Here is a 13,082-nt window from a genome sequence, read left to right as displayed (position 1 = left end):
ATCAACCTAGGGGTTTCTTTTTGTGCATTTTGTCGCTTCCGGACTGTATTTCTCTTTATTTTATTTGGGTCTATATGGTTTATGTTTATTTTGAGGCCAGTGTGCCAGAGATGTATGTTATGGATGCTTGGGCTATGTAAGCCTAGAGATCAGTTGTTATGTAGCAGGTTGAGGTTTTATTTTATATGCCGGGATGACAAGTTTTCTCTATCAGTTTTTCCTTGATATTTATCAGTGGCATGCATGACAAGTTTTTCTTGATCAGGTTGTCTCTGATACCACCTTGTGACGCTCCGTCCCCACTACCGGGTGTCACTGTAACCCAGGGTTACGTCAGTAGGTCCCGCTCCGGAGGTCGGCTATGCCCTAGCAACATGAGGATAAAGATAACGTGGGTGGCCTGGGTGGGGTCCAGACTTCACCGCCTCCAGCCATCGAGAACTCGAGGTCTGAGAGTCACTTGCAGTGGAAGGACACTCGAGTCTCAAATCTGACATATGCCTTATGAGCAAATTAATAACTACAATTAGGGTATATCACGACTTACTCACAAAGTACTCATTGAAAGTAACAAGTCCAACTGGGAAATACAAACAGTGTTCAATACAACCACAAAATAATTACATGACAGACACCAGTTACTAGACCGCATTCCCATCATGGGTTGCCATTCGCATCATTCAGCTGGTCTTCGGCATATACCGCATTTCCCTTACCGGACCCCGAACTATCTGTGTGGTTAGTAGGAATGGAATGGTGAGTCCTAGGACTCAGTAAGAATAATATGCAATGCAGTAAATTATTAAGCATGACATCATAGTTAAACATGAAGTGCAACATACATGCAAGACTGTCCACCGCACCTATCTCAGGCTCTAGGTGGCCTCTAGTGATTTCCTCTAAGACCCTATCTCGAGACTCCCATGGTCAGAAATCCACAGCCTCATGCCTAGGCACTCCCCCGACATCTTATGTAAGCCATGACAAAAATAATTTACACACACACACAGCATATTAAACCCTTACCTCGAGATACATGCCGCCTGATAGTTTGTATCGTTGACGCACTCAAAATCCCTATATGTATAACAAAATTAATTAAATAAATCCCTGACAACCATTCTACTGAAATCCTCCCATAAATACCATTAAATTATTTTATTAGGTTAATTTACTGACTAACTAGCTTATCAAGTTAACTAGCTTAACTATAAATTAGTTTTGAAATTAATATATCTCACTGTCAAAAATTCCTTTCCAAGCTCTCAGCCACCTCTCCTGCTTCCCTTACTTCATGCCTTCCATTTAACTCTCATGCCCACATATTTATAGCCTCAGCTGCCTCTTGTTTCCACATCCAAATCCATAGTCTCATCCATTGTTTTATCCTTACAAGACACAAGGCTAATTATGCCTCTGCAAAACATCATCATTTTATTCCTTCAATTTCCTAAGCATCATTTAATAGTCCACCATTTATTTTCTCCTCAAGTTCCAAGAGTATTTGCAACTCCACACATATATGAATATTATATATTAATTATAATTATCACTTAGCCGCCACTCTATATATACATATAATAATTACATTCTCTACATATTATAATTGCGTCTTTTTTGGCCACCACTCCATATATACATTTATAATTCCATCATCATGGCCAAGCCTTGGCCTTCACGCCCACCTGACATACACTTCACACACATAAATACATATATTATATGTAGGAACTTGAACTTCGCTCATTTACTAACATAATATATATATATATATATTAAAGAATTCTATCCTAGTCCACCACGCACACTTCACCCACAGAAATATGTAAATTATACATTCACAACTCTTGGGCACCACATAGTCTATTGTAATACTCCCTGATTTCATTCATAGCACACAGATACATATACAAGTATATATATATAATTTGCATATATAATTTATTAAAATCATTATAAATTCTTCAATTAAATTATTAATCCCACTTTACGCATTGCATAATTGCAATTATATCCTCAAATTAATAATCATTGAGATACTTAAAACCCAAAATTAATAACTCCAAATTATTCGACAAGGTCGATTTCGCCCGTGCGCCTACACGAGACTTTTATTCCACCCGAAAATACTTCAGGGTTGCCTCACTGGCAAAATCGAACCACTCCTAGGGTTCCCTTAGCTTCCCGGAGGCCCCCCTACGATCATTCGGTACCAACATCCATTCAGGCTTATACACAAATTATTTATTTTCAGTTTGATTGTTTCCAGCATCATTAGCCTCATCTCGAGATGCTCACCAATCTCATACTCTCTTCTCTGGACATCCAAGTCCCAAGGCATTTCCTACTGTTGATTCAACGATTTATTAATTTTCTCAAAATCGCACATAACTCAATAAATCACCTTAAAATTCATAAACTAATTATTTCCAAAATCAAGGGGTATTACAATAGACTATGTGTGGTGTCTAAGAGTTGTGAATGTATAATTTACATATTTATGTGGGTGAAGTGTGCGTGGTGGACTAGGATAGAATTCTTTAATATATATATATATATATATTATGCTAGTAAATGAGTGAATGTCAAGTTCCTACATATAATATATGTATTTATGTGTGTGAAGTGTATATGAGGTGGGCGTGAAGGCCAAGGCTTGGCCATGATGATGGAATTATAAATGTATATATGGAGTGGTGGCCAAGAAAGATGCAATTATAATATGTAGAGAATGTAATTATTATATGTATATATAGAGTGGCGGCCAAGGGATAATTATAATTAATATATAATATTCATATATGTGTGGAGCTGCAAATACTCTTAGAACTTGAGGAGAAAATTGTGGACTACTAAATGATGCCTAGGAAATCGAAGGAATAAAATAATGATGTTTTGCAAAGGCATAATTAGTCTTGTGTCTTGTGAGGATAAAACAATGGATGAGACCATGGATTTGGTTGTGGAAACAAAGGGCAGCTAAGGCTATAAATAGGTGGGCATGGGAGTTAAATGGAAGGCATGAAGTAAGGGAAGCAGGAGAGGTGGCTGAGAGCTTGGAAAGGAATTTTCGACAGTGAGATATATTAATTTCAAAACTAATTTATAGTTAAGCTAATTAACTTGATAAGCTAGTTAGTCAATAAATTAACCTAGTAAAATAATTTAATGGTATTTATGGGAGGATTTCAGTAGAATGGTTGTCAGGGATTTATTTAATTAATTTTCTTATACATATAGAGATTTTGAGTGCGTCAACGATACAAACTATCAAGCGGCACGTATCTCGAGGTAAGGGTTTAATATGCGTTGTGTGTGTAAATTATTTTTGTCATGGCTTACATAAGATGTCGGGAAAGTGCCTAGGCATGAGGTTGTGGATTTTTAACCATGGGAGTCTCGAGATAAGGTCTTAGAGGAAATCACTAGAGGCCACCTAAAGCCTGAGATAGGTGCGGTGGACGGGCTTACATGTATGTTGCACTTCATGTTTATCTATAATGCCATATTTAATAATTTACTGCATTGCATATTACCTTTACTAAGTCCTAGGACTCACCCTTCCATTCCTACTAATCACACAGATAGTTCGGGGTCTGGTAAGGGAAAGACGGTGTATGCCGAAGACCAGCTGAATAATGAGAATGGTAACCCATGACGGGAATGAAACCTAGTAATTCGTGTTTGTCATGTAATTATTTTGTGGTTGTGTTGAACATTGTTTGTATTTTCCAGTTGGACTGGTTACTTTTAATGAGTACTTTGTGTGAGTAAGTTGTGATATACCCTAATTGCAGTTATTAATCTGTTCATAAGGCATAGGTCAAATTTGAGACTCGAGTGTCCTTCCGCTGCAAATGAGTCTTAGACCTTGAGTTCTCGATGGCCGGAGGCGGTGAAGCCTGGACCCCACCTAGGGTTCCCACTTTATTTATCCCCCTGTTGTTAGGGCATAGCCGGCCTCCGAAATAAGACCTACTGACATAACCTTGGGTTACGGTGACACTCGATAGTGGGGACGGGGCGCCACAAGGTGGTATCAATATGCAATGCAGTAAATTATTAAGCATGACATCACAGATAAAATGAAGTGCAACATGCATGCATGCCCGTCCATCGCACCTATCTCAGGCTCTAGGTGGCCCCTAGTGGTTCCATTTATGACCTCGTCCTAGGACTCTTACCATTCCATTCCTACTAACCACACAGATAGTTCGGGGTCCGGTAAGGGAAAATCGGTGTACGCCGAAGACCAGCTGAATGATGCGAATGGCAACCCATGATGGGAATGCAGTCTAGTAACTTGTGTCTGTCATGCAATTATTTTGTGGTTGTGTTGAACGCTGTTTGTATTTTCCAGTTAGACTTGTTACTTTCAATGAGTACTTTGTGTGAGTAAATCATGATATACCCTAATTGCAGTTTATTAATTTGCTCATAAGGCACAGGTCAGATTCGAGACTCGAGTGTCCTTCCGCTGCAAATGAGTCTCAGACCTCGAGTTCTCGATGGCCAGAGGCGGTGACGCAGTGTGTAGCGCGAGTGTGAAGAAAACACACAAAATAAACCTTTGAAAGAGCAAACTTCAATGGCCGAAGCTTGGCTTTCAAGAATACGCAAAAACAAGACTGTTTTGCTAAGAAAACCCAAATAGGTTACTGAAATTTGATTGAGAAAAACTTGATTACAAACTCTAGATCCTAGGCATATTTATAGTATTTGGCTAATCCAAATCCATCTAATATTTGGAAAACAAAATCCAACTAGAATCCTAATATAAATAAATCCTAATCCAACATGAAGTAGAATCCTAAATCAAGTAGAAACATGAAATTGAATCCTAAGTCAAGTAGAATTCTAAAAACTTAAAAAGTATTAAAATAACATAAAGTAGAATCCTAAACCAAGTAGAATTCTTAAACTTAAGAAGTATTAAAATATTGTTCCGGCATGGTCGGGTCGGCTTTGGGCCGGGTCTTGATTGATGACCGCATCATTCACCTCCACTTGAGAAGAATTCGTCCTCGAATTATGATCTGGGTATGATAACTCAACGTCCAGCAAATACAAAGAAAGATCAGCAACATTGAATGTTTTGGAAATACCCATATGATTTGGCAAATCCACAACATAAGCATTATCATTGATCTTCTTTGTAATCTTGTAAGGACCATACTTCTTTGGCTTGAGCTTGTTCTGTTGTCCTGTAGGAATCCGTTCCTTCTTCAAGAATATCATGACTTCATCTCTAACCGCAAATACCTTGTACTTCCTATGCTTGTCAGCTGCTGTCTTGTACTTCTTATTCGCCTCGTGCAACTTGTGCTTGACATCTTCCTGAACTGCTTGAACATGTTCGGCTAAGTTACTAGCTGCAACACTGAAACCTGGTACCTTTGGTAATTTTACCAAATCCAATGCATGATTAGGAACTTTCATGTATACGATAGAGAATGGTGATCTTCCTGTTGAGCTGTGCATGGCGTCGTTGTAGGCAAATTCCGCTTGAGCTATGACTAGGTCCCATTGTCTTGGCTTGTCTTTGCATACACTGCGAATCAGATTTCCTAAGGTACGATTCACCACCTCTGTCTGTCCATCAGTCTGGGGATGTGCTGTGCTACTAAAATTCAAAGATGAATCGAACATTCTCCACAAGGTAATCTAGAAGTGACTCAAAAACCTTGTATCACGATCCGAAGTAATAGTTTTAGGGACTCCATGTAGTCTAACAATCTCCTTGAAAAACAGTTTGGCTGTAGCTACTGCATCTGCCGTCTTCTTGCATGGGAGAAAGTGCGCCATCTTGGAAAACCTGTCAACCACTACAAAAATAGAATCCATACCTCGTTGGGTTCGCGGTAGACCCAACACGAAGTCCATAGACAAATCTTCCCAAATAGCATTGGGAACAGGCAATGGCATGTAGAGATCGGCGTTAGAAGAGTGCCCCTTAGCTGTTTGACATATATAACACCTCGCCACAATAATAGAAACATCTCTCCTTGCTCTTGGCCAATAATACCTTCCCATAACAGCTTCAATAGTCTTGTCTCTGCCAAGATGCCCTACTAAGCCACCACCATGCAAATCCCGAATAATTTTCTCACGAAGAGATGTGCAAGGGATGCACAACTGATTTCCCTTCATGAGAAACCCATCGTGCACATAGAAATCTCTTGATGGTTGCTGAGACATGCATTGTTCCCACACATGTTTGAAATCCTCGTCTGTCGCATATAATTCTTTCAAACACTCAAACCCAACAATCTCAACACTAAGGGTCTTGATTAAATCCACACGCCTACTCAAAGCGTCTGCCACTCGATTATGCTGTCCCGACTTATGTACAATTTTATATGGAAATTTATCAATAAAAGCGGACCATCTAACATGCATATCATTCCTCAATTGCCTTTGGCTACTCAAGTACTTAAGAGCTTGGTGATCCGTGTAAAGAACAAATTCTTTGGCAATCAAGTAATGTTCCCATATCTTAAGAGCCCTCACTACCGCATAAAACTCTTTATCATAAGTAGACCACTTTCTTCTGGTTTCACACAACTTCTCACTGAAAAATGCAATTGGTCTCTTCTCTTGGGACAACACAGCACCTATACCCACTCCACTCGCATCACACTCAACCTCAAACAATTTGTCAAAGCTTGGCAAAGCTAAGACAGGAGCGATACATAATTTATCTTTTATCAAGGTGAAACTTTGCTCTTGTTCTTCACCCCAATGGAACTTTCCTTTCTTTAAACACTCAGTAATTAGAGCCACAATACTACTAAAGTGTTTGATAAACCGCCTATAAAAAGTTGCTAACCCATGGAAACTTCGCACATCACTGACATTTTTAAGAGTTGGCCACTCTCTAATAGCTCGCACTTTTTCCTCATCTACCTTTACGCCTTCTTTACTTATAACAAAGCCCAAGAACAACAAGCTCTCACTCATAAAAGTACACTTCTTCAAATTAGCATAAAGTTTGTTTTCCCTTAACACACTCAACACCTCTCGAATATGCCCCTCATGCTCATTAATAGACTTACTGTATATCAAAATATCATCAAAATACACCACAACGAATTTACCAATGAATGGGCATAATACTTGGTTCATTAGTCTCATGAAAGTGCTTGGTGCATTGGTTAGTCCAAAGGGCATGACTAACCACTCAAACAACCCATCTCTCGTCTTGAAAGCTGTCTTCCACTCATCTCCAGGTCGAATTCTGATTTGATGATAACCACTTCTAAGATCAATTTTGGTAAAAATCACAGCCCCATCAAGTTGATCAAGCATGTCGTCGAGCCTAGGAATTGGAAATTTGTACCCAATAGTAATTTTGTTGATGGCTCTACTGTCAACACACATCCTCCAACTCCCATCTTTCTTTGGTGTCAATAATGCTGGCACTGCACATGGACTCATGCTAGTCTGAATGTGCCCTTTTTTCAACAATTCCTCTACCTGCTCACGCAAAATCTCATTCTTCTTAGGACTCATCCTGTAGTGTGGTAGGTTAGGTAAGCTAGCACCAGGAACCAAGTCAATGTGGTGTTGAATATCTCTCATAGGAGGTAGCTCATTAGGCAACTCCTCAGGAACCACATCATGAAATTCCTCTAACAATCCCTGCACCTGGAATTTGATTCACCTTCAGTAGCTCACTCACACTCTCTCCCTTGATAACCAGTAAGTGAACCTCTCGAGTATCCTTACACTCCCTCACAAACTCAGTGTGTTTATGTGTAATGGTAAGAAAATTTCGCCCCTCCACTTTAGAAGCTTTGGTTTGATTCTTTTCCACTATGGGTAACAAAGTATAACGCACACCTTCTTTCTCAAGCTGATATGTGTTCTTCCTACCCGAGTGCTTAGCATCCACATCAAATTGCCAAGGCCTCCCAAATAAAATATGGCAAGCATCCATATCAACAATATCACAATAGACTTCGTCGGAGTACTTACCAATAGAGAAAGGCACCCTGCAACGTTCATCCACATGTATGCCACCAACTTCTTTGATCCATCCAATCATGTAAGGGCTTGGATGTTTTTCAGGAGTTAACTGCATCTTTGCCACCACGTCTCTTCCTATGATGTTCTCCTGACTTCCACTATCAATAATCAACTCAAAGATTTTTCCTTTCACCGTACACCTCGTGCGAAAAAGCTTATGCCGTTGAGTACTATCTTCATTCTTTTGAGATAGCATTAACTTCCTCACTACACAGGTATATTGCCCATGTCCATAATCTTCTTCCTCATCCTCCCCATCTGGCCCGCAATATACTTCCTCTTCAGTAACATCTTCCTCTTCCTTTTCTACAATGTTAACTGTTTTCCTCCTTGGACAATCACTAGATCGATGTCCAACCTCATTGCACTTGAAACATTTTAAAAGAATAGGCTTTGCATAAGGATTAGGGGATTTTGGAAGATTAGAAGTAGTACCTCGAATGTTTCCCCCCGTTGTAGCCTTATTAGGGTTGACTGTATGGGGTGGATTGAAGGGTTGCGCTCCTTGAACCGACTTGCCTTTATCAAAAGCTGGTTGTTTATTTTCATTCCCACTATATCGACGATAGTTGTCATTACGAGATCTCTCACTCAACATTAACTCAGCCTTTAAAGCTAAGTTTCTTGCTTCTTGCACACTCAGAACCATCTGAACCCCAATTTTATCACGAATAGTAGGCTTCAATCCATTCAAGTAACGAGCTGCTTGTTGATTGTCACTTTCTGACAATTAGTTTCTCTCTGCTAATCGTAAAAACTCAGAGGTATATTCATTCACACTCTTCATTCCCTGTGCACATCTTTGATAAGCTTCAAACATATATTGTTCATAATCAGGGGGCAAAAACCTACCTCTTAACAGTTGCTTCATTCGTCTCCATGTCTGAACTGGCTGTCGGCCTTCCCTCAATCTCGTTTCTCTTAATCGCTCCCACCAAACAGATGCACCGCCCTTCAACCTGTAAGCCACTAACTTTACTTGTATCTGGGATCTCCATGTATTCGAAAAAACGGTCAACCTCAGTGATCCAATCCAGGAACCCCTCAATATCAAGATCTCCACTAAAGGTGGGAATATCAACTTTTAGTTTATACTCATCGTTGCCCTAGTGGTTGTGCTGATGCGCATTCCTCCTAACCCCTCTACCACCAGGGTTAGCTATTGCTCGACCAAAATCATCCTCTTCATCGCTATCTTCAATCACTGGTCTTCTAGGATTAACAAGGACATGATTAATGGGTGGTCTTCCCGCTCCGGCTTGATTCACCCCATTATTCAGGTTCCTGTCATCATCAACTCGTAGTAAGGTGCCCAATTGGTTGCTATGTTGCTCCAATCGTTGCTGGATAGTACGAGTTACTTCCCGTTGTTCTTCGATTGCTCTCCAAACTGCGGACAACCCCTGATCACCGTCACGAGGCTGGTTGCTACCGTTACCTTCAAGATTGGCCATCTGATTGGTTGATTAACCGCTCTGATACCACCTGACGCAGTGTGTAGCGCGAGTGTGAAGAAAACACACAAAATAAACCCTTGAAAGAGCAAACTTCAATGGCCGAAGCTTGGCTTTCAAGAAGACGCAAAAACAAGACTGTTTTGCTAAGAAAACCCAAATAGGTTACTGAAATTTGATTGAGAAAAAAACTTGATTACAAACTCTAGATCCTAGGCATATTTATAGTATTTGGCTAATCCAAATCCATCTAATATTTGGAAAACAAAATCCAACTAGAATCCTAATAGAAATAAATCCTAATCCAACATGAAGTAGAATCCTAAATCAAGTAGAAACATGAAATTGAATCCTAAGTCAAGTAGAATTCTAAAAACTTAAAAAGTATTAAAATAACATAAAGTAGAATCCTAAACCAAGTAGAATTCTTAAACTTAAGAAGTATTAAAATATTGTTCCGGCATGGTCGGGTCGGCTTTGGGCCGGGTCTTGATTGGTGACCGCATCAGGCGGTGAAGCCTAAACCCCACCTAGGGCGCCCACGTTATCTTTATCCTCATGTTGCTAGGGCAAAGCCGGCCTCCGGAGCAAGACCTACTAACGTAACCCTGGGTTACGGTGACACCCAGTAGTGGGGACGGGGCGTCGCAAGGTGGTATGTAATACCCCGGGAGCCCAGAGGAGAATAGTATATATCGAGGATAAGTAAAGAAGGAAACAATACTAGCTGAATACTTTTTGGGCTAAATGCAGACAAAGAACTCCAAAGTTAAGCGTGCTTGACCTGGGGAAATCTAAAAATAGGTGACCCTCCTAGGAAGTTCGGTAGGCTCATCAGGGTAAGTTGTTCTAGTCCTTCTTATTGCTCGATGCGGGATGTTACAGGTGGTATTAGAGCCGACCCTTAGAGAAGGCAATCTAATGAGGGCGGGGAGTGGCGCCGGGGCGCGAGGCCTAATCAAGGAGCAACTCCTAGCAGGCTTCTATGATGGCAGCCTTCAAAGGGGAGAAGGTCTGGGACCAGTTGTAAGGTCACATGACGAGGACGTCATGTGCTCAAGGGGGGGAGAATGTAATACCCCGGAAGCCCAGAGGAGAATAATATATATCGAGAATAAGTAAGGAAGGAAACAATACCAGCTGGATACCTTTTGGACTGAATGCAGGCAAAGAACTCCAGGGTTAAGCGTGCTTGACCTGGGGAAATCCAAGGATGGGTGACCCCCCTGGAAAGTTTGCGTAGGCCTATCAGGGTAAGTTGTTTCGATCCTTCCTATTGCTCGATGCGAGATGTTACAAATACTATACCAAACTTTGTATTTAGTTTCGATTTTATAATAATGAAAACCCTCCATCTAATTGGGCTGTTAAACACTAAGGTGGATGATGAGGTGGAGTTCTGTCACGGCTGAAGATGATAGGCTCATATAATTTCAACTTATGTATTTATTCAAAATTCTAAGTGATACCAATATATAGATTAAAGGATCCCTGCAATTAATCCTTTTGTCCAAAACATCAAAATTGCAATTCCAATATCTTCATTTAACAGTGTTAGTCTCAATTACTCCCCTCTAATATTATAGGTATATTAAACGTAAATTTGTATAGTCCATGGGAGTCGAGTGATACATGGACATAAAGCAACTTCTGCAAAACTAAAATCTGGTGCCACCACATTAACCATGTCATTCACCAATTCTATGAGAATATGCCTTTTTCTTTTTGTCAGGATTGGCCAACATGAGATATGTGTTGCTTAAAATCTCATTGTTCAGCCATACTTCCAGTAAATTCAAATTAGAAAAAAAAAAAAAAAAAAACAGAAGAGATGAAAAATATTTGAGAACCAACCTGGCAGGCATTTACACGTAAATCCCATATTCTGACACTATGGTCAACAGAACCAGACATAAAGCTGTCATTAACCGGGGACATGCAGAGTGAAACCACCCTACAGCAAGAAAATGGAAGAAACGAATCAAGCACAAACATCCATGTAACTGGGGAAGATCAGAATGAACAAAAAAAAAGGGAATAGAAAAGAAGAAAAAAAAAAAAAAGGAGATAAGAGGAAGAACAGTTCTAATTGAATTAAAAGCATCTAGCATAAATTTCCCTGAACATGAAAGACTTAAGATGGCACTTAGCAAGCAAAGAAGGGAGAAGCCATATTGACATGTCTATTGCAGCTATATACAGTGAGATGCAATGTAGAAAAAGAAATGTTAACAAGTGGCAAATGGTCAATCACAATCAGAATACCTATATGATCTTCTATTCTATGTGCTTACAAAACTGAGTAAATTGCAGAGACCTCATCTGAAGTTTAGTTTTCTATAGAAAAGCCAGTAGGTTTCAGAAGAGGTGGAAACATTCCAAGGATCACGGAAAATGAATGGACTAATAGTAAAATAGTAAAAATACATGAAATAGAAACTAACCAAAAAATAGCGTTGAGTTGATTAGATATGTGTCACAACCTAGATGAATTAGGAAGCTATTTTTTTATTTCAATTGTTATATCTTTATTTAGTTATTACTTACAGTTATGTTTTAAGAGTAGTGGGTATTATTTATAGTTATGGAGTAATAGCAATCATAGAGTAATGGGTAGGTAGTGGAGGAGTTGTAACTGCTTGGTATAATCTGTTGGTTAGCTTTATATATAAAGCCATAACCCACAGTGCCAAGTTTAGGTATGAATTATAAGAAGATTATTAAAGTCTCTTTGTTTTCCCTCAATTCTGTCTATTTTCTCCTCCATTTCTCTCGGTTTCTCCCTACTTTCTGTCAGATTCCCCCTCCCTCCCTAAATTTCTGTTTGTTCTCCCTATTATTTTGTATGTTCTCCCACATTTCTGTCAGTTTTCTCCCTCAATTCCAATTTTATCTTCAAAGGAAATATCAAGTTAGGGCTAGGGTCCTAACAATATGCATACCGATTCCATGCAATTTTCAGTCCTTTATTAGCTATGTGCCACATGTACGAAGGTTAATCACCAATCTATTCTGGCACTAAACTAAATTGAAGTTCTGTAGCAAAATTTCCAACTAGATGTATATAATCTCATGGAAAGCTTCCTCTTTCTTTCTCAACAGCCTCACCACCACATCCATGCAAAAACCAGGCACAACCAGCCCACCCTCATCACATCTCTCCATTTAAACCAGCAATAACCACTTCATCCCTAAAAATCCGTTGTAACAACCTCCAATATCCACTCAACACCACTCTGCAACCATTTTTCTCTCTTATGATTTAATTGTTAACAACATAATATGTAATGCAATGTTCACATACAACATATATAGTGCATCATATTTTGTGCTTTTTTCTTTGAGAAAATATTATGCAAGTTGATGTATGTCAAGAAACATTCAATTCCATCTCCAGGTCTGCAACTCTCTCTCTCAACATCCCAACCTACATGTCGATTATTTAAATTGTTTACCTTATTTTATCCCACGCATATACATGACCTTTGTCTGCTTCCTACTCATTTAGACATTTTCATTAAAAGCTTTGCCATCATCTTTTTTTTATTTATTTTCATTTTAATTTATATGCAAGTCTATTTATGTCTTCCCCCTTACAAC

General features: G+C 39.4%; 1 protein-coding gene across 2 annotated transcripts in view; it reads right to left on the bottom strand.

Annotated features, from left to right (window-relative positions):
* LOC127798703 (protein ANTHESIS POMOTING FACTOR 1) overlaps positions 1 to 13,082 on the bottom strand; it is a 51,973-nt gene that overhangs the window by 22,155 nt on the left and 16,736 nt on the right. For both annotated transcript variants that reach the window (XM_052332249.1, XM_052332250.1), the window contains one exon: positions 11,337 to 11,436. In XM_052332249.1, coding sequence (XP_052188209.1) covers positions 11,337 to 11,436 — 100 coding nt within the window. The remainder of the gene's footprint in view (positions 1 to 11,336; positions 11,437 to 13,082) is intronic.

Source organism: Diospyros lotus, chromosome 4, assembly GCF_014633365.1.
Source record: "Diospyros lotus cultivar Yz01 chromosome 4, ASM1463336v1, whole genome shotgun sequence".
In the NCBI taxonomy this organism is placed as follows: domain Eukaryota; kingdom Viridiplantae; phylum Streptophyta; class Magnoliopsida; order Ericales; family Ebenaceae; genus Diospyros; species Diospyros lotus.
This window is presented reverse-complemented; position numbering and strand designations above follow the sequence as displayed.